We start from the raw sequence: 23,370 nt of genomic DNA, 5'->3' as shown, positions 1-23,370 counted from the left end.
GCTCACAAACCAACGGTGAGTTGTGCTAGATGACACTGGCTGCATCTAGATTTCTAGGCTATAACAATATTGCTAGTAATTATAATCAATTAAGCAAATGGATTTTGAAAAAAAAACTAAAAATTACACAGTACTGACCAGCTATCTTTATCCTTTTACAGCAATCATACCAAAGCATACATTTATCTGACAATATTGTTTTTAGTAACGTCAGGATGCTCCAAATTTACATTGTTTAATTTTAAAATACTATGGTGTTTATCAAATAATGTTATCAACAGCATCTAACTCATCAAGACAGAATCTGCACTGGTCATTTACTTAAGATTCAACTGAAGAATGACCTTTGAAAACTCTACATTTATGTTAGCTTGTGACTGTGTGTCACTGCAGCAGTGTTTAACAATTGTGTTGCAATTCTGCAATTTTGTGGACATGTTTACATTTTATTTAGTGATGTGTATGCTTCGTAATAAGTACTGAAACGTATGCTAAAATGGGCTGTCTGTATTAGTAGGACTGAGCATGTGAGTTGGTGTTTTGTAAATTCAGCATTTTGTGTGTTTAGGGTAAGATTCTATAGCTATATAGAAGCTAAGCTATATAAATAAATGTTACTTACTTATTTTAAAACTAGGTTGGTCAAACCGAGCCAAAGCAATCATAAAATAATGTAATACAACTTCTATTGCAGTCTGAGTTGCAGTACCTAAACTCTCCTGCAGGTGTCTCTGCCTCATGACTGCCACACTTGGCTTGGTGCTCTGTGGGGGTGGCTCCGGCCTTCCACCGCCGCTCTGTCTATCCTCTTCCATGTCAGTCCTTGAGTCTGTCAGGGGTACGATCCTCTCCTGCCTGCCCGTCTCCATCTGTCTGTCCGTCTGTTGTTTGGCAGACACCACGTGGCCATTAGTCTGAGTATCTGCAGGGACATCTGAGATGGTGGTCGACGCGTCAGTATCTTGGTCTGTCTCTTTGATGTCACAGGTGCTGCTCACATCCGAGTCTTCGATTTCTGCCCCAATGCAGCTGTACACCATGCTAACCAGGTCTGTGGACTGGACAAGGACAAAAAAAATTAAAAAAAAAAGATAGATAAAAACCTCATTTATAGGTCATCAAACCTTAAAAAAAGTAATTTGGCTTTACATAGCTGATAATACAGTGGGACTCAAAAGTTTGGCCACCCCAGGTAAAAATGTGTATTATTATGCATAAAGAAGCCAAGAAAAGATGGAAAAATCACCAAAAAGGCATGAAATGACAGATTAGACATTTGTATAATATGTCACAAAAAGTTAGATCTTATTTCCATCATTTACACTTTCAAAATAACAGAAAACTAAAAAATGGTGTCTGCAAAAGTTTGGGCACCCTGCAGAGTTTATAGCATGTACCGCCCCCTTTGGAAAGCTGAGACCTTACAGTGTCATGGAGTGTTCTCAATCATCGTCTGGAAAGACCAGGTGATGTCAATCTTAAGCTTTTAAATGCCTAGACTCATCAGACCTTGCCCCAACAATCAGCACCATGGGTTCTTCTAAGCAGTTGTCTAGAAAACTGAAACTGAAAATAGTTGGCGTTCACAAAGCAGGGGAAGGCTATAAGAAGATAGCAAAGCTGGTTGTATTGCAGCCAGTGGCACAGGGAACATTTCACGAGTAGAAGGAAAAAGGGATTCAATCAAATTTAAGCAAATTTTGGATGCTAACTTGATGCTATCTGTGAAAAAGCTGAAGTTAAAGAGGATGGCTTCTACAAATGGATAATGATCCTAAACACACCTCAAAATCCACGGTGGATTACATCAAGGGGTGTAAACTGAAGGTTTTGCCATGGCCTTCACAATCTCCTGACCTCAACATAATTAAAAAATCTATAGATAGACCTTAAAAGAGCAGTGCGTGACAGACAGCTCAGAAATCTCAAAGAACTGGAAGACTTTTGTAAGGAAGAATGGGCAAAGATTCTGCAAACAAGAATTGAAAGACTCTTGGCTGGCTACAAGAAGCGTTTACAAGCTGTGATACTTGCCAAAGGGGGCAGTACAGGGTATTAATTCTGCATGGTGCCCAAACTTTTACAGACGGCATTTTTTTGTTTTCTGTCATTTTGAAAGTGTAAATGATGGAAATAAAATCTAACTTTTTGTGACATATATGATTGTCTAATCTGTCATTTGATGCCTTTTGGACATTTTTCCATCTTTTCTTGGCTTCTTTATGCACATAATACAATTTTTTACCTGTGGTGCCCAAACATTCGAGCCCCACTGTATGCTGTATAGAATTTCCTGTTTTCGATGATGTACTGAATGAATTATGTAGTCTGGGGGTAAAAGCGGTAAAAGTAAAGGCTACGATTAACATTTCTTAATTCTAGTTAAATCTAATTTTCCTGGGGATGTCCTCAAATCCCCTTAAGGCTCAGTGAGGATCCATGGACTCTACTTTGAGGACCAAAGGGATTTAAATGACTGCAACTGTTTCTGTTCTGTGTGTGTGTGCGCGCACACACACACACAGAACGAACGAACACACACGAACGCACAACTTTAAGCAGAGAACAATCAAACATCAAATTCAAGGAGTTTGACTTTTTTTTACAAACTTTCCAGGACCAGTCTTCACAAATTCAAGGACCAAGCAATGCATAGTTTGAGACACAGATCAAGGTGAACTACTGTTACAACACTGAGAATTTTTATAATGAGAACTAGCAGGATTTACAGAAGATCACAGAGAACAATTACAAAGAGAGAGAGGCTTGAATGTGTGGACACTTCCATTGTGCTGGGTTACAGGGATGGCAGACTATGTTGGGAAAAAAAAATTGTGTAAATTGAGCTATAGAGACAGAATAGACTAGGCTTTAAAATGTTTAAAATAGGCAATATAGTCCCTTACATCTCTGACAAGCTACTCACATCCAATACAGAAGAAATAGGAATAGTAGGTGTTGGCACAGCATTCATCTATGCATTTTGTCGTGCCATGTTAAACTATATTTAATTTATTTAATTATTTGATTACTGTAGATTGAAAGCAGACAGAAGATATGGTATTAAAATAATAATAGCACATTTCCATTTACTTTAACTGTTTGTCGTGCCAGATTGGTACACTATTTCACAGAGAAATAATGCAGTGTGCCAAAATGTTTTGGCTATTTGGAAATAAATACACACTTAAAAAAAGTTACAGTTCACAGACAAGGTCATAGTTCACTTAGTCTCGCTTTGCCAGACCGTCCTCCACAGCGCTGCGGAGGAGGGTCTGGCAAATCCACACAGCATTCTGGGATGGGAGAACTCTTTGGAAGGAAGCCTCGGGAAGGAACTTGTTTTGGTTGAACATGTGTCTGTTCAAAAGTTGTTTTAGTCATGCAACAGAAAACTTAGATTGGACAGATAGTCTGGCTAGCTGTCTGGATTTACCCTGCAGAGATCTGAGGAGCAGTTAACCATATTCCTCATAAATCAACCAACACAAAGAAAGCGGAAAGGTAAAGACATCCGGCCAAAAAGAGTGACATGCAGCGCAATTTCCAGCGGGAAAAAAGCAATCCCGGAAGTGAAACGTTGTGGATATAGACTACAGTTAGCTAGACTGCAGCACCCCTGAAGCTGGTTCAGGATTAACTCTCTGGAGCTGCTTGCTGTCATAAGAATTTGAATTTCTAACAGTCACATCAAACTCACTGTGACTGTCTCCAACACTGTACCTGTCTCTGGATGAGGCAGGAGGGGCTGGCAGCCCTCATCCCATGCACAGGAACACCCTGCATGGGCCGAGTTGAAGGCATAGTCCCGTTTGCTCCAGGAACAGTGCTCTCTGGCCTCCCTGTTTGCTGAATCATCGAGTAGACGTTCTCTGAGGCGCTGCTGGAACGGACGCACAGAAAACACATGACATTTTGATTAGTGGATCATATTTACACACATTTATGGGGATGAAGTTCGACTCAAGAGGCAGGGGAAGATGAGAGTTAGTGTTTTGTGATCTAACTTGCCCGTACACTTACTTACTTACTATACTATTAATATACTGTACACTAACAATCTACAAGTATTTATTGTGCAAGCTCGTACTTCCTATATCACTAATTCATTGAACACTTCTTTGGCCGCTGTTATTGTCAGCAGTAAGCTGTTGCACTTCCCACACACTCTGAGCTGTTGTAAAAAGACAAAAGAAGTGGGTGCAGAGGGCAGCCATGTGAATGCAACAATGAACAATCTATTTGATTGCTTAGCAACAGTCTGCAGGTAAAATTTGACATAACATTGATAACTGTGGTTAAAAAGCCATTTCTATCTACAGTACAGCAACCCTAAAAATGAGTCATCTCTTTTTAATTCTCCTATTTCAGACTGCTGTAGGCTGCTGTAAAACTTGGCCTCTGCTTAGGAGAGAAACTCCTGCGCTCTAGCGTGGTTGTTAAACAGCAGAGGTGATTACTCAGTTTTTTAGCCTAACCACAATTCCTCAGTCAGCTGAAAAACATACTTTACTTATTAGCTTTCACTGAGGGCCTTTTGCTGCTCCATTTTGTGTAATTGTAACTCCTTTCAAAAAGGTAAATTTGCAAAGTGGGGCTACTGAGTGCATTACTCTCCCCACAGTTATTCCGCTGTATATGTAATAAGCTGTATAATACTTTTTTAACAAGTTTTTTAAGCCTTGTACTTTCTCCTATTTGCAATACTGCTGTGGAGCTATGGAGCCGTTATGTGCCATACATTCAAAGCAAAGGAAAACAGTTGGAGACAGCTAAATATTTTCTTCCATTAAAATATTCATGAATCTATGAAGTGACGTTAATGCCCGGCGCTGGCTTAATTTAACAGCCATTCAAATCTCTGGCTCTGAGCACTTAAATGTTTTATCCCCTCCTTCCACTCAGCCCCAGCGCTGTATACTGACTCTGAGTCCTGATTAGAGATGGTGGAGTTGCGGTTCTTGCGGAAGCCGGAGAAAATGGACAACACGCTTCGTCTCTTCTTTCTCCTCAGCGACTGGCCCTGATGGAGGGATGACAACTGACTGAAAGGCAAAAAAAAAAGTGAGGAGAAGCAAGCGAGGTTATTGGAAAAGACAACAGAGTAAAAGAACGGATGGATACAATCACTTTGGTGAAGTTGTACTATTAATGCAATTAGCCATCAATTATTATTATTATTGACCAGTATACATTTTCTGCAAGTCATCATTGGCTTGCGGATCTCAGTGTTAACAGCTAACTACATGATATTTGTTGTGAAAAGTTGACAATAAATCGTGGGCCTGTACAGATGGTATAACATATTTGACAGAAGGCATATTTGTATGCTGCCACAATGAATCTTTTTCATGCACTGCTAATGAGCATTAAGCCCACACTGTCATATGGCCTTACAATGGTTTGGGAACTACTATTTCCATGAGCCACGTATCTTACAATCTAAATCAATATTTTTAAGCTATGATGTACCCAGATGAAATAAGTTGCTAACAAATGGCTAGCATACGAACAGACCTTTAGTGCGTTGAAATGATCATTACAAAAACTTAAAGTCTTAACCACAATTTCACTACTCTTAATGTAAATTTAAACCGCCAATATTTCAGGGTATTGGTGTAGCCAACGAATATCCAGACAAGACTCTCTCTTCCTTGAGCATGTCATTGTTTACAGTCCGATTAGTAACTTGAGACGTGAGAATGGAGTTGACAAAGTCCACAACTGGATTGCTTCACAATCTTTATAAACAGAAATCTGCATATGAATGCAGATAAATAAGCTAAATCATAATCAGGCGATAGGTGATGGGTTCTGAGACTGAATTTTGGTCAATGTGCTCCGCCTCGTTGTTGTCAACACAGATTGTTTACTTGCATGCAAAGCTCGATCAAACATTTTAGCGGCTAAATTCATAGCTAGTATAGTACCGAGTACATAGTGTACAGTGTTTTTATGGCTTAATCACTACAACCAGCAGCCTGCTGCGGCTGAAAACTATGCTGACGATTAGTGAACCAAAACAGTAAAATGGCGGGCCTGAAAACAATAATCTAAAACGTTCAGTAGAGCTAAGCGAAACTGTAGAGTCGAGAGACAGTTACCTTTGGGTTCATCACTTCAAGTGAGCCATTTCACATACAAGTAGTCATGTGATCCATTGTTTATACATAATTATTAATTATAGCAGCTTTAAAATGAGCCAAAGCATGACTTGACCACACTGTCAAATACAATACTCTATTGGAATTGTATTGATTAGGTTTGCAGTATGCTTTCACATCTTGTGCCACTGATGACAAATACTTGGTTAAAGGTGTCCTGCCACACAAAACATTTTTACTTGCATTTGCTGAGTCTTCCTGCAGGCTTTCTATACCACGCTAGAATAGCTTGAAACAAGGTAACCAAGGCATTTTTTCCACAAAAGAATGTTACAGAGTCCAAAGTAGAACTTGCCACAAAATAATGAAATATGTGTGGCAGGGCACCTTTAAAGGGATTGTTGTAATTATAGCAGTTTAGTTGTGTTTTTTTCAATATATACTGTAATTGCTTTGCCATAGATCCGTATACACAGGCAGTCAGTCTCTAAAACAGAGAAAGCACAGAAACTATTTTGCGTGACTACTGTGCAGTTCCAAAGAAAACTAGTGGGTAAACAGAAGGCTGGACGGTGACAGAAAACAAGATCATTTATTTTATATAATGGAATATGTTCTGGTTATTGAACAAATTAAGCTACAAATGATGCTTCTATTTAGTGCAAATGGAATCTCTCTACTACATCTGAGCCTAAGTGCTTTAGGAGCATGCTGTTTATTTATTGACATGACATGCAATACAAAAGTAATATAGAGAAGGACATTATAGTCCTGTTTTTAATGCATGTAGCATGAACTGTAAGTAGCATAGAGGAGGAATACTTCTTATGTAGGTGCATATCAATATATTGTTATTTTTGGTTAAGCAGGATAGTTTTTATTGTGTCCCGAGCAGATGTGACCTATGGTAAGACTTAAAGTAATGGGATTCACCTCTTTCTACACAATTAGTTTGATGCATCTAGATACACGTTAAGCAGCCAAAGGATTTATATCATTCACTTTCAGCCCAATCAGGATGAAATGTATGAAATCATTTTGTTAATACAATGTGATGGAAAACTGATAACATTTCCATTTTGGTTATACTGATATAGTATTGAAGCACATCCAAAGGAGAAAGGAAACTCATAAACATTCTCTTGTAATTATAAATTCTATATTTCTAACTCAGTATCTCATGATTAGCATCTTGCAATTAGGACATCTTTATGTGAAAATTATGAGAAGGCTAGACTATAGAGCATCCCCTTTCTCATTGTCATTTCATCCACTGTTGATGTAAAAATATTGATTCTAGCTGCTTTAAGGTCACTTTAGTAATCTACCAGCCATAAGTCCCAGTATATTTTTAAATGGTAACTGATAATATAATTCTTTTGTCATAATTACATTACAATTTTCTCATGATAAAGAGATAAGGCTTACTATCTAATGAGAGCTGTCAGATTAGGATCTTGCATGTCTGGTTGGATATGCTCCTCTTAGATGCTGAAGAATAAAATATCAGGTTTACTAATCCACCGGATATGGACTACAGTTCCCTTAAAGTGTGTGCTGTCCTCAGGGGGCCACTGTAGTAATGATAAATCTACTGCATTTAAAGATTGCACAAAAACTGATTCTGTAAGCTACCTGTCAGGTAGAACTCTCTTGCTGTAAAAATCAGGTAGTCCATCCTCCAGCATATTGACTCCTCCGTTCTCCGAGCAATGCTACACACACACACACACACAACACACACACACACACACACACACACCACACACACACACACACACACACACCACACACACACACACACACACACACACACAGGAAATGGATATAATAACAGGATAACAATTATCAATCCGTCATGTTGGCACAAAGCTGAAAGGCTGAGAAAAGGTATTATCATTTCAAATGGCTGGCTGGCAGAACAGAATCCATTGCCAACAGAAGTCTGTTTGTGAAACAACTCCTCATCATGCTGCCGTAACTGAGTTTGTACCGAAAAAACAAAAAGTCTCCAAACAAACAAGCCGTTTTAAGTTAGAAGCTGCCCCGCGGCCCCTGGGAGATGGCTGTGCATGATTAACATCGAGTCACAGAGACATATGTGACAGCTTCCTACTTTAAAAGGACTTATTTTTGGAAAGTGCCACTGGCATGGCAAACAAGATAAATAAGTTTGCACAAAGCAGTCAAGAGGTAAAAGAAACCCCTGCAAACTATACATGTTGGGTTTACTTTATCACCTCTACACCTTTCTGAGCCGTATTGTTGAAACACACAGACTGAACTTCATACTGCAGCATTAGATCTGTATACAAATCTCAAACATTTGTTTGGGAACCTGCCGTTTAGAGTAGGGCTGCACAATTATCGCAATGTTTTGAAAAATCATAATATGGACTAGTGCAATATCCAAATCACAGCGGGTGAGCAATATTTTTTAAAGGCAAAATGTGCGTCAAACCATTCTGGATTAAGTATTGTGGTGCTGCAGAGATGTCCCGTCTTAAAAAACGAATCCTACAGACTATAGAAAAAAATCTTTGTTTGGTACATATCCTTGCAAAAATCCCACTATAATCGTTATAATTTCTTTGAATTTTAATAATTTTCAATAAAAGTAAGAATAATGCTACAAAAATGATCATTCCCTCCAATATTGTGAATCATATCGCAATCACAATGTCAGTCAAAATATTCACAACTAGATATTTTCCTTGCATGGTGCAGCCTTAGTTTAGAGTTTTCCATTACAAGAAGCTCATGAAAAAGGTGATTCCTGCCTACTGGAGCTCATAATAAGGTCAAAGGTCAATTTCCCGGCAGTTGTCCTCGACTTACGGATTCTGGGGGAGGGTGCCCTGCTCTGTGTCTCCGCGGTGGGCGAGGCCTGACGTGGGTCACGTGACGCAAGGGTGAGCCATTGGTGGGGAGGGTGGACAGACACTCCCATGATGCCGAGTGGGTAAGAGGGGCAGAGTGCGGTGGAGCAGTAGGGGTAGGAGAGGGACTGGGCTCATCACCTACACCTACAACGAGACAAAATAAAAATTAATTTTCAGGTCACATTTTGGATTGACTGAAGTTGAAATCAAATACTTTTTTTATGACATTACATTTTTCTAAATTCAAATATGAAAAAACTAATATAAAAAAACAATCTTCTTACACGTTATTACCTAAGAAGGCTTAATCCTTCCATTTAAAGATGCAATATTAATACACTGGCATTAACACATTAACTATTATCATAAGCATTAACATGGGTGAGAAAAAAAATAAAGCTAATTAAATTTTGAAAGAAGTGATCACTCATTTCATTATGGTAAGTTGCATACTACTTGTATGGCTGAAGAAATACAGTACTTTCATAATTGTATAACAAATAGAGAGTCAATTGACCCTTACCTTGCTATTATTGTAAATAAATCACAACATGTGAGCACTTGAGGGCAATTAGCTGCGAGTTGAGGCACAAAAACTCACTCGGTCTGGCGGAGACAGGACGAATTCTTCTAGTTCTGGAGGTCCGCTTTCTAATGGCCATTGTGTCCTTTTGTCAAATGAGATGAATGTACAATAAGCAGTGGCTTCATTTCAAACACTATATCCAAATATGTTAACACAGATGTGACATCCACACACAAAGCAAGCAAAAAGAATAAGTTACGTATTGCATTTCAGTTTTTCGCTATTAGGTACATTATTACTGCCTCTAGCACATTTTGAACCATTAGCACAACTCTCCTTAAAGGTGTAGTTTGAATGTTTTCAAGTTGAGTTGTATAATGTACTTATCCACTAGTCAGTATATTACCTACATGTAGATGGCGGTTGGCACACTCACAGTTTAGAGAAGCAGGCAGGAGTACCAACACAGAAGCTAAGCAATGTTCTGCAGATTTTAGACACCTAAAAAAAGCCTACTTAAAAAGAAAATCTATGGTAATCTAAGTGTCAAAAATCTGTTTTGCTGCTGCCCCCCATTCACAGCAGCACGATGCTTAGCTTCTGTGTTGGTTCTTCTGTTTTCTTCTCCAAACTGGGGGCGTGTCAACCACCATCTACTGTAGGTAACACACTGACTATGCATAAGTAGATCGTACAACCCCACTTCAAAAATTCTGAACTCTCCATTCAACAACCAACAATAAAATAGCAGACAGCAATCAGTTTGGTTGCTTTACAGCAGGAGTCTTCAACGTTTTTTTAAGCCAAGGATCCCTAACTGAAAGAGAGATGGAACGGAAATCCCCTAATACATACTGTAGAAAATAAAGTTTCATATTAAATTGGCTTACAATAACATGTAGGGCGGCCAAGAGCCATCAAACCTTTTTTTGTATAGGCTATTAAAATAGCCTAATAATTGTTGGCATGATTTAATAAATCATGTTTGATGTTAAACATGGGCACAGTGAATCCTTAAAATTAACTGCATCTGTGGATGGCTACCTTAGCTGCCTTATAAACATAGACATAAAACAGACCATCATATAAACCATCAGGTTTTTAAAACTAATACTAACAATCATTCAAATATGTACCTCCGAATGAAAAGAAACTCACAATTGACTTACTAAGCATAAACAGAATATGAGCATTCCTCAGACACTTACTATTCCTAAGTTAACGCCAAAGTCATCATCAGGAAATTCCAGAGACTCGACTAATCTGGACTGCCTGATAGTGCGTCTGCCCGTCCCAACGTCGTCCCAACGCTTTGCCTGAGACACCTGCCGCAGCTGATGCAACACACACACATTGAAACACATACTGTATACACAATCAGGCCATGATGACACCTGGAACAATATTCTTCAACACAATCTCAGAGGAGAAATGTGTCCACCCTTGTACACAAGAAGCTGGCAAACAAAGCATAGGGTACTTTGCTATAGTTTGCAAAAACCCATTAAGAATAAGAAAAAAAAATACAATTTCTTGATTATCAAAGCGGAGTGAGGCATGGTAGAGGACAAACTCGCACTGCAGCAAAACAGAGAAAAGAAAATGAGATGTAAGGGTAGAGGCAGTGAATGGAATGCAAAACAGAATGTATTTTTGCATCCTATTTCGCATCCTTTTCCACTGGCTTCATTTTAAACAATTCAATTTTATGGAGAGAGGAGATCCTGCAGGGTCTAATCATGTCTTTAATGGACTTGAATCCAGTTGTTGCGTGTTTTTTTCTGATTGCAATATTCTGAGAGGAAAACTGCTTTATACTCATAATCCTTCATCCTGACATAGTAATGACACAGCAGTTCAAAATGCCTACTTCACTGCACGTCGTTTTGACAGCGTTATAGATTTTATAATGCAAACATTTAAGACACAGACTTGAATTCTTCTGAATGAATTGAATGCTTCTGCACTTCACATCACACTACTACTGTTTAACTGATGGAAGTAAGTCTTAAGTAAATGTTATAATTTTGTTGTATTGACTTTAACTATAATCTGTAGGTATTGACGTTTTCCACAGCAGACATCATGATTTAAAAAGATGAATTCATGACACATCTTACTAAAAACAAATATTGACTCATAAAATGAAATAAATGAGTGTGTTTGTTGTGGGTGAAGCGGCAGAAGTTTACTCATGGATTATTATTCATATTGAAGCAACGGAAATAAATTGTTGCTTTTGGTGAGCAGCAAGGAAATATAATAAACTCAGACCAGGGATAGCTTTTTTCAATGTGTGAAAACAATCCAACCAATGGGAAGAAGTGTGAGGCAGGAAGTGTCTCCATCCTGTTAATCACTTGTAACCTACTTCCAGGGGTGGAGCTTGGATCAATGTATGGGTGTCATTCTTTGAGTTGGTTTCAGTTTCCACAGACTTAATCTTTTTTCTTCCAAAAAATGACTGAGGTTGCAGATTTATGTTGAGCAACTTAAAGGTAAAATAGTTTGACATTTTGGGAAATACACTTATTTGCTTTTTTGCTGCAAGTTAGATGGATTGTCATCGTCTCCAGAAAGTTGTTACTTCCCACAAACAAATAGTCTGGCACTCCCCACTCCACCGTAACACAGCAACTTCAAATCATTTTTAAACATTTAAACTGGTTTTGTCAATTAGTAAGCTTTGCACGTGCTGGTAGGTCGATTTTTGAAACCTTTGAAAACAGAGCCAGGCTAGCTGGTTCTCTCTGCTTCCAGTATGTATGCTAAGCTACTGTCTCCAGCTACATACCTAATTAGACATGAGAGTAATATCAACCTTCTCATCTAACTCTCACAAAGAAGCCAATAACTGTATTTGCCAAAATGTTGAACTATTCCTTTAAAACAGAATAAAAAAAAAAACCAGAATTTAAAGCTGAAATATCTACAGGGCTCAACAGTAACTGTGTCCTGGGCAACCAGATTGAACCTATTGGCAACCTTTTTGTGGCTTCTGGCTTTGTGGCCTCCGTAAAGTTTATACACTACGTCCGTGTGATACACAACATTTCAGCTGTTGTGCGATTGCTTTCCACACACGCGTTTACCGTAGGCTCAAGATTCGATTTACAATTCAAAAGCGATTCGCAATTTAAAAAACAATTCACAGTAAATAAATGTAGTTATTTTTCCCACACACGCCATTAAAAAACAAAAAAATATGAATTAATTTTGAATCCGTAGTGCTTGAATTGCGATTTGAATAGAATTCCATTTTTTTGTACACCCCTATTGTCAATTTCCGCGACCAAAAGCTGATGGCTGGTTGCCAAGCTGGCAACCACTTTAAGAAGTTAGCATTGAGCCCTGATCCGTTATATTTTGTGATTCATATAATGTTATAGTAAAATGTGGTAAAATAATTACTATTAATGTATCAGTTATTCTGATGAAATGGATCCCCAATCATCTTTACGGTGACGATGGAGATTACACCTTTGAATACGGAAACATTTTGTTCTACATTTCTACAAAGAATTCATGCAGAAAAGTGGTATTACCAGTACCAGGGTTTTATGGGTGTTGTACAGCTCTTGTAGAATCTGATCCACTATTGAGTTGGTCAGATAGGAGACCACAGACAACTTCACCTCCCTGAAATGAGGAGAGCGAAGGAAAACACAGAAGGGAATAACAATTAGATCAGTATCTTAGCTAAGGTTCTCGGCTCGACTCTGAACTGTTTTCACCAGCTCTTTATCTTACTCCAAGGCTCTGTTGATATCCTCAGCCGCTCTCTCCATGAGGGCGTTGCGGATGGCGGAGCGAGGGATCGAAACTTGTTCAGAGATGGATGAGAGAGGCGGAGTGAGTCTCTCGGCGGCTGAGCAGGACATTGGACAGAGCTCGCGGCACAGGGACACCATCGAGTCCACCACCACCTGGACATAGTTGAACCAAGACTTGCATTACTACACATCCATAACGGACATATTTGTACACACTTCTGTTTTCAAGGCATTTATTATTCATGCAATGTGTTTCTTTATCTGCTCCCTTAGACTTTCATACAGCATTTTTTTTCCTCTGTGAAGTTGCCATCTTTCAAGCAACCCATTCATCCATGTATCAACTACTAACAATTTATATGAACTGTTCAACCTCTTCCAGATCTTACGTTACCAGTTCAAGCCAAAGTTGGAAATTTGTGCGTGACTGAATTTAACTGATCTTGACCTTTGCAAAATACAAATGTAGCCTTGTACACAACAGCAAAATTGGAAAGCACCAACAGAAAACTAAATTATGCTTAAGTAAGTCAAAATTCAATGGAAAGTATCCCAGAGTCCCCCTGCGTGGTGTGCTGCTTTTTTATTATTCCACTGTGCTGTGCTACTGAATCCCAATAGAAACAGAACGAGAGAGATGTTAAACTGTTCCTTCTCTTTAAATTGAAATGCTTAATTTCTTTTGAAGTCAGCATACCTGTGCCACACACACACACAGTCACACACTGTTAATGGGCAATTTAAATGCAACTATTTCAGACCTCCACCAGTTTAAAATACGGATTTATCAGGAATGGCTGTTGTCTGTGATTATGGCCAAAGTTCCACCACCAACGTACCTGCAGCTCTTTGTCCGCAGCCTTAGCCAGTTCTCCAGCCAGAGTGTCCAGTCGCTGTTTGACGGGGCCGTCCACTGACAACACATGGGCCAACTCACACAGGGAGGGATACAGCTGAGAGAGAGAGAGACACACCCACACCCACACCACACACACCCACACACACACCCACACCCACAAGGAGGAAAGAGAGATGAGGTTATAATCAGTGATTTAAGGATCAAAAGGAATGTTCTCATTGAGCAGTCTGTCCCTTTCTGAAAGCCATATTGTATTTATTAAATGGATGGATTATTACTATTATTAATGTGCAAGGACTGTATAATTGTAATAGCAGTTACAGGTGGTGGTAAATTTGACTTATATTGGTTGAAACGTTTTATAGATTCAGCTGTTGGAGAGCACATGCACATGAACAGTCTAGTTAAAGGTGCAGTAGGTAAGACTAGGTATAAAACTAAGTTTCTGTGGTATTTTCTGAAACTGACCCTATGTTCGATTAGAACTACATGAAGCAGGTAATTTAAAAAAACACGCATTCATTCTCCCTTGTGGAGGGGAGGGGCTTAGGAGACTGATTTGGGCTTCAGCAGAGAGGTGGGAGGGACTGAGAAGTTGTCCATTTTAAAAGTTTTTGGCTAAGTCCTGGATCTTCACAATCCCACCTACAGCACCTTTAAGTGAAACTGTATAGTCAGGTGTTAGATGGTAGGAGAGTTGGCCCATTTAGGTAGTTAAGGTAATTTAGTTATTTCCAGTCAGTCTGACAAGACATAATTCACACAGACGTTCTAGTGTCTATACCTCATACCCTTTGGTATTATATGAGTCAGTACAGTTTCGATGTCTAAAATACACAAAAAATAATGTGGTGGCCTCCTCACAGCTCTTGAATCCCTGGCTTCTTTGAGGATTTGTCTGGCCGTCTGGACCTCCTCTCCTTCCTCGCAGCCTTTCAGGACACACACCTGCTGCTGTACCCGCACACACAGACGTTCCATCACCTACGTACAATCAAACAAACATGTCGGTAAAAGAAACACTAAAATAAAAATCTTGACTTGTTCACCATCATGTGCCACAAATACAAACACACACCTGTTCGGCAGTGCTGGACGAGGCCTTGGTGCAGCCTGAGAGCTTGTTTCTGAGAGAAACGCTGAGTCTGGTTGGGTTTCCCAAGCAGGGGCTCGCTGGATCTGACACACACACACACACACACACACACACACACACACACACAAAAACCCCACAAACAACCCAAACACAAACCCACACCACACACACACACAAAACAAAACACACACACACACACAAAACCCACACACACACACACACACACCAACAAAACACACACACACACGGGCACAGACACAGAACACACAGACGAGCAAAAGAGAGAGGGAGTGGCAATGACAGTTGTTATAAAGCACAGTGTGCAGGAGACAGGAGACGAGGCCATTTGCATGGTAATAAGGAGACTGCAGAGAGTTCTGATCCCCAGAAATAAATGGGATGCCTTTGATTTATTTTCTTGACTCAGCAGGTGGATGTGTTCACTGCTTAATCATCTTATGTGAAGAAAGATGGAATCAAGGGTTCCTCAAGGACTTGGAGCTTCATAGACAATGTGCAGATAAACAAGGACCCTAACACACATAAAAGCTTCACACACTACTTATGCACACTTAAGAATAGCCCTAGAAAATTATCTTAGTCGAGTACCACAGCAGATCCATTTCCGATGTTAGAACGAACATAAAGTAAAAATATAATAAACTAGCTATGAAAATATATTGTTTATTTTAAGTTTCTGGAGATGTATCAGAAATGCTCCTTTAGCATCCAAGTCTATGGGGAGGAAATATGTTGTGTTTGACTGACTGACTGACAGCTGAGCCGCCGGGAAAATGGAGTTTGACAAGCAATGTAAACAGACTTGCTCTGTTAACTGCAGCTTACGAGCAAGGTGACACACAGCATTTCCTTAACAGTGGGACTGACAGAAAATGACCACACCGTTCAGTATCTAAAATGACAGATCTTTATATGTAGCCATCTCTACTGTCTAGCAATGTCAAGCAACGAAAGCCTACTTTCCTTGCCATGATGACAAGCCATGGCGGAGGATATGATATGTATCCAGGCATAAAGACGGCCCAAAAGCTAGCGTTTGCTGTTTCCACACAGTTTCTCTCTTTTGTTGTCTGGCTGTCGGTAAATGTCACCGTCATGCCAATGAGAGGGGGTTACTGTGGCTTGAAATGAAATGCTTTGATTGGCTATATTTAAGTCTCTGATGACACAGCTAGAAAAACAGCACATTGACAAACGAAAAGACGGGGTGCCACCTTGACCAAAAGAACAACAACGTGAATAGCCACTGACACCGGAGGACATCGATATTCAGAGTTAATCTATGGGGTGTGGGTTTTTTTTTTTTTTTTTTTTTTTTTAATGTTTTACGTCTTTTTTTTTAGGCATTAATTATAAGATTTTTACTGATGCTTTTGTTATTGCATCCCCTTGCTGCCATAACATTGCAAATGCCCCTGCTGTGGGACTAATAAAGGACTGTCTTATATCTCTTAGCTGAAACAGAGATCCTTCACTATTCGGTGGAAGTTTTTAAAGTAACAGAATGCATTAAGGTTGAATAGCCAACAACTGAATCGCAGATGCATTGGTTAAAAAATTTAAAAAATTAAAAATATATTAAAAAATATATATATTAGTGCTGTCAAACGATTTAAATATTTAATCGCAATTAATATCGTGATATATATTATATTTTAAAGCCAATATCATCACTCATCCATCAAAGACATGAGTTGTCAACCTAATCAGGCTTTTTTTACAACATGACGCAGCAAATGTAGAAATCACAAAGCAGCTCTCACCTTGGTCAGGGCTTGGTCCGTCTTTTCCGGGGCGCTGCGGTATGCCTGAGTGACATCACTGAGTGGGAGGGGCATGTACTGAAGTGTAAAGTTGCTATTAATTGGAGAGGGAAACAAGAGAAAGAAGGAAGAAAGAAAGCAAAAAAAGACAAGATAATATTACTCTTGCAATAACAAACTGGAAGAATTGTTATGTTCACAAGAACAAACAGAAAACACCCAGGGCGCTTATAAAACAGTTGTCTCCAATTCCCTAATACGCAAATGCGCCAACACAAATGCTTGTACACACTAAAACAAACAATTCACATTCACACACACAAAGAGAGAAAAAAATGACAGCTTGACTGGCACGCACGTCAGAGAAATGATGAAACGCTGTGTAATAGTAGACATTGTTCAGAGACGGTTATCTGCCTTTCATATGGGTGTGTGTGAGATCTGTTGTATGTGTGTTTCCCCTCCTCAAAAGGGTGTGTGTTGTGCTCGTCTTACTGCTCCAGCGCTCTCGCCACATCTTGGAAGCCTGTCGCTGTGGTGTTGTTGCGATCCCACATCACACTCCTGAGAGGGATCAAGCCAGCAGGAAATAACGGAAGACAGGGCACAAAGAGGATAAAGAAGATGAGTCACTTTTGAATGCTCCTAAAAACACACACAATACCATGCACATGGCCAATAGCATCACAGTTACCGTACTTATCTGACCACGCAGTTGCACAAACATTTCTCAGCAGGAAGACATTTGACTTTTTTGTTGCTGGTGCTACATGCTTCGAATGAGTCCACATCACAACATTAAGAATGTGTGAACAACTGCCATGCAAGCAACGAGCTTCTGTTATTACACAGTGCAGATTCTCCACCTACACTGTCTAACTCCTGTTTTTAATACATCAGTCATTTTCAGCCCCTCTTTTCCTTTTATCCATCATCCTCCTCCTCCTCCACTTCCCTTGACTCGCTCTGCCCTAGAAATTCAATCAGCTAAACCCAAATCTCGCTCCTTAGGTGGTCTCCATCTCCTGTTACTTTCTTCCTCTCTAGTCCATTTCCAACCGTTTCCCCATCCAAATGCTTCCATCCTTCCTACTGCCTCACTTCTGTCCTCCTTTTCCTCACTCTTCCTATTTCATATATCACAGTTTCCATCTTCTCATTCCATTCCTCCAACACACACACACACACACACAACACACACACAAAACACACAAACACACACACACACACACACCACACACACACACACACACACTTCAGATTCTTTTCTCTATCTCTCCTGTTCCTTAGTCTTACCTTCTTACCTCCTACAAGGTTCACTTTTACCCGTCTTATCTTTGACGCACTGCATTAAACTCACTGTTCTTCCTCTAAGCAGCCTCATTGAATCCTCTCTTCAAACCATACCTAACATATTAATTTCCCACTGACCCTATTCTGTCCTCTAACACCTCTTTGTTTCCTTATCTTCCTCTGTTACAGAGTGCTCCGATTTGCAAGGAAATCCCTTTTCCGCGCCCATCTGAGTACTGTTTTCAAAATAAACACAAACAAACACCTGAGTGTTGTGTTGATTTGCAGGGCTTTGCTCAGCATCTTGGCCCCGGAGTCCTCCAAGAGGTTGCCGCTTAAGTCTACCTTCCGCAGGCAGGTATTAGAGCCCAGGGCGTTGACCAGTACTGTGCCCCGCTGGCGAAGCCTCGAGTCAGCCAGGGAGAGGGACTGCAGGGCCTGGAGGAGGAAGGAAAAGACAGCATTGAGGAAAAAAGATGATGTATAAAATAGGAACGTTGGTTGGTTGAAATAAATGTGAGTAGAAATGACTGTTAAAGGAATTGAGGTTTTTAGGCATATGGGGGGTTGTCATCTATACCCATTTTCAACCTAAATAATTGCGTGTATGTGGGAATTTGTAAGAAAATAAATTTGTTCTGGTGTCACGTTCAAAACGACGGAAAACCGGTGTTAACTTCATTATTATATAACTATCATATTCATTCGATATCTTCGCTAATGAACTTAAACTCTCCTCCACTCCGACCGCTCGCTCTGCATTTACACACACACACACACACACACACACACACACACACACACACACACACACACACACACACACACACACACACACACACACACACACACACACACACACACACACACACACACACACACACACACACACACACACACACACACACACACACACACACACACACACACACACACACAGCTACAACAAAATCATACATGTAATCCAGGTAGATTATAGATGGGGCTTTAATTTTCAAAATATCTGGGAAATATATTTTTTATTGATAATATAATATAAAACAGCCACCAAGATCAAGATTTCAAGATTTAAAAAAACACCATTTTCAGCTCAAACCCCCTGCAGTTAAATTATGTATTGTTTCTTTTTTGCTAAGAGATACCAAGTGCATAATAATAAACTGCTCATTTGCACTTTCTTCAAAACAAATTTCTCCACTTTCTTTCTGCGCAGTACTTTTTGTATTAGGACGTCAATCCACCATACTTGATGTGAACTTGAACTTGGTGTACTTCCTTTCAACTTACAAACTGACACCCAGCTGTGCCTCTGTTAGTGTGCTTGCATGCACGCATCAGACCGTAGTCAGTGCGAGACCATCGTTGTGAGCTATCACCATCAACAGTTGTAAATAATTGAGTAAGCTACTTGTCATGCTGGATCTGCAGAGCGGAGAGAGGAGAGAGCCCCGGGAGCCTCGCGAATACACTGAGACCAAATGAATCATTTGCCGAGCCCACAAACAACATGACTCGTGTGCAATGTTTGCACCTTGGGTTTCTGGCAGCAGGTTGGAGATTGTGCTCAACCGCACATGAATGAGGACATGAGAATTTAAGCGGTGACAAGCGTGTGTGTGTGTGTGTGTGTGTGTGTGTGTGTGTGTGTGTGTGTGTGTGGTGTGTGTGGTGTGTGTGTGTGGCTACAATACTGTGAGGCATGTGTAGGCGTGCATCTGTGCGGAACACCGCAGAGGATTTGTGTACGATAATATGTTATATAATCCAACTCACACACTCTTCCTCTTGCACCAAATGAACCAGTTTCTGCAGAATTTCATCCAGCACCCTAAGGAGGCAGAGAGAAGAAGAAAACATTCCTTATCAGTATCGTCTTCACAACCATCTGTACTGCTGGTTCCCCGTGCGGCCCGTACCTGCCCTTGATGTTGAAGTTCTTCCCCAGCATCAGGTGTTTGAGGGATGGGTGTCTGGAGAACGCTGGGATGACAGCCAGCAAGTCAGCATCCAAACCTACACACACACACACACACACACACAACAATTGTTTTACTATACACCAACTTTTGGGGCTGTCACACCAGTGACTCATCATTAAATTGGCCAGGTGCTAACATTTGTTGCTTTCAAAGCTCAGTTTTTTTTATCTCATGGTCTGTTTTGGAACAAATTGTCACAGCCCACAGAGATTCCAGAATACTCCTAATTAGCCCCCCCACCACACTCCCACCTACTCACATTTTCAAAAGCTCAAGGATGGACGATGCTGCTCAGAGGAAATGGTTACCATGGCAAGATATTCAAGCAAAAAAAGACTTTAATGCCTCATTCAGAGAGCAAAATATCTATGGTTAAATAAACCTACATGGGGGGAGGGGGGTTTACAGCTGTTTAAAACTTAAGGCAGTCAACATCACATTTTCTTTGTTCAACTCCCACTTTGCTTGTTTGAAAACAATGATGTCTCTCTCTCACATATTTTACTTCACAGCACAGCGGAATAGCTAACGTTTGATACTGGCTATACTGATAGTCATTAAAGCCCATGCTCACGCAGAGCTAAATTACCAACTGACAGACACACTTCCTTGGCTTAAAATTACAGTAGGAACCGCTAAAACTTCCACTACCTCACCATCCTTTTCCACCCAAATGAAATACACTCTTTATTGGATTTAAATTACGGCAACAATTGCTAATCACACTGCTAACTCACGTTTCTCTCTTCCCAATTTACAGCCCTCACTCTTGGCTTAATATAACTCATCGTTGTTGGCCACGGGTCGCTGAACACGTTGCACGTTGTAAACAGCCATGGCCCGCTTTCCTGGTCCTCCAGTAACATTAGCAGTTAGCACGGTTTGCATGGCGGCGTTAGCAAAGACCAGTTGGGATCACTTTACTGGCTGTGTCTCAGTTTTTTTTGCAAGTATGTAAAACAACTCCGGTACAATAGCTATATAATCCAATGTGAGCACCCTAATGTTGAAATTACATAACATCCCTGTCCCTAGTAGCCGTGATAAATTAACTTAAAGCTAATGCTTACCTGTTCAGGAGGAAATTATCCAACCTGGCGTCCTTTTGGGCTCTAAACTGACTCAATCTTTCAAATACATCTCCAATATTTACCCGGGGTTTGTTATGTCTCTGGTCAATTGTTAGAAACATGCCGTTTTTTTTTTCGGGTAGAATCTATCTCGGTGATCCCGTTTGTTTGTTTGGTGCTTTTATGGCTGTACTAACATTACAGCTGTAGCGCTCTGGCTTTACGTTCTTACAGGTATATCTGGCAACCCGGCCTGGCTGTCAAACTGGGCAGTTGATACCAACTCACAAGCTAAAATACAATCCGAAATTCCGTCACAGAACGGAAATTACAAAAAGGTGAAAATACTGGCATTAGCATTGTTGTCAGAAAAGATAGTATTTCAACTTTGCATGTTTCCTTTACATCTGATGATGCATTGGGGTCATTTTTGAATTTATTACAGTAAATATATTACATAGTAGACCTTTAACATGAGTTCCCCCAGTCTGCCTATGGTCCCCAGTGGCTAGAAATGGCAATAGATGTATAGGTGTCCCCTTTCTCTGCTTTGCAGAGAATTTGACCCACATATGAGGGAGAGAGACATCATGCTTTCAAACAAGCAAAGTGGCAGTTGGTTGTGGCCACACCCCCAGCCGTCAGATATAGTATTAGGGGACCACTAAGGTCTGTATAAAAGCATCCAAAGAGCACCATGTCATGGGGCCTTTAACTACAAGGCATACATAATACCCATTTTTTTGGATCAATATCTATCTATCTATCTATCTATCTATCTATCTATTATCTATACACCTACGCTGAAATAATACTACCAGGTCCCAAAATGTATTTGATTAAACACATTTAATTGGGCCCCTCAACAACACAGGGCTCATGAAGGACCCGTCTTAGTCGGTATTGTACTTCAGAGGTACAAATTTCAATTTGTCAAATTAGCAAGTTTTTTCAATAACTAAGGCTTTCTGTTAAAAGTTCGATGACATTATCAGGGTTATGTTTTCAAGCTTTGGAAAGCTCACTCCAGGGCCGTAGAAGACATTATTACAGAAATTTTACACGTTATATGGTGCAGAGAAGGTTGAAATTGATTGATTTACTAGGTTTGTTTAAAAAATGATGCATTTCAATTAAAAAAGCTGCACATTCCTTTGTTTGAAAATATACAAAAGACCATGTACTGTAAGTCTGCACGTAGGTGTGCGTAAGCGTGTCTCTCACCATTATCAGAGATGTCTAAAGTTCCCACACATGAAACTCGAGGAAACAGCTCCTGAATCACCCCAGCACCTGCTGACCTCAACTGTGGGAAGAAGACAGCGAGCAGTGAGACATGATAGGATAGCCACGAGGGTCAATTTATGAGGAAGATGAGTGAATATACCTACAGCACAGCCCAGACTAACTTAGCATACCTCACAGCTGCTGATGTCCAGGTGTAAATCAGTGATATGAGGGTTATTGGACAGACCTAAGAACAGAGCCCTGAAGGAAAACATAAGCAGGGTAGGATGGGAAAAAGAGAGACAGAAAAGGAAAATGCAAACGCAGAGAGAGAAAAAGAGAGAGAGAGACAGACAGACAGACAGAGAAAGAGATAGACAGAGAGATGATTGATAGGAAGATAAGAAGAAATGGGAGAGAAACCGGCAATTAATGAACAAAGGCAAGGCCAAAATGAAAAAAGGACATGGATCAGTCCCACAAAAATAAATAAATCCAACTGCTTCTTTTCCTCCCTCTAACAACCTGGACAGATCATCCGACCATGCCCCACATTTTCCTCAGCACACCTAAAGTTTTTGAGCCATCTTAAAGGATTTAAAGAAACATAGCTTAAAAGGAAGATTCATAGCTAACTAACTCCCCAACGAAATCCACCTTATTTTTATTCAGGAGTAGTGGCCAATTGTTGCTCCTGCACACACATACACACACAAGCCCAGCTGGATACAAAAAAAAAAATGCATTTGCACATCAAGGCTCTGCTGGAGGTTGTTC

At 40.1% G+C, this 23,370-nt stretch overlaps 1 protein-coding gene across 1 annotated transcript in view; it reads right to left on the bottom strand.

The window, feature by feature from the left end:
* The window catches only part of carmil3 (capping protein regulator and myosin 1 linker 3), an 83,154-nt gene that overhangs the window by 7,020 nt on the left and 52,764 nt on the right, over positions 1 to 23,370 (bottom strand). The window contains 19 exon segments of the mRNA XM_032531342.1: positions 710 to 1,058; positions 3,724 to 3,883; positions 4,926 to 5,045; positions 7,740 to 7,819; positions 8,943 to 9,130; positions 9,588 to 9,654; positions 10,721 to 10,846; positions 13,058 to 13,151; positions 13,263 to 13,438; positions 14,125 to 14,238; positions 15,009 to 15,128; positions 15,221 to 15,313; positions 17,019 to 17,118; positions 17,520 to 17,588; positions 18,583 to 18,755; positions 20,091 to 20,145; positions 20,234 to 20,330; positions 22,591 to 22,672; positions 22,785 to 22,854. Of these exon segments, the coding sequence (XP_032387233.1) occupies positions 710 to 1,058; positions 3,724 to 3,883; positions 4,926 to 5,045; positions 7,740 to 7,819; positions 8,943 to 9,130; positions 9,588 to 9,654; positions 10,721 to 10,846; positions 13,058 to 13,151; positions 13,263 to 13,438; positions 14,125 to 14,238; positions 15,009 to 15,128; positions 15,221 to 15,313; positions 17,019 to 17,118; positions 17,520 to 17,588; positions 18,583 to 18,755; positions 20,091 to 20,145; positions 20,234 to 20,330; positions 22,591 to 22,672; positions 22,785 to 22,854 (2,333 nt within the window).

The sequence above is a fragment of the Etheostoma spectabile genome, chromosome 12 (genome assembly GCF_008692095.1).
Source record: "Etheostoma spectabile isolate EspeVRDwgs_2016 chromosome 12, UIUC_Espe_1.0, whole genome shotgun sequence".
Lineage (NCBI taxonomy): Eukaryota > Metazoa > Chordata > Actinopteri > Perciformes > Percidae > Etheostoma > Etheostoma spectabile.
Note: the sequence above shows the minus strand (reverse complement) of the source record. Positions and strands in the feature narration are given on the sequence as shown.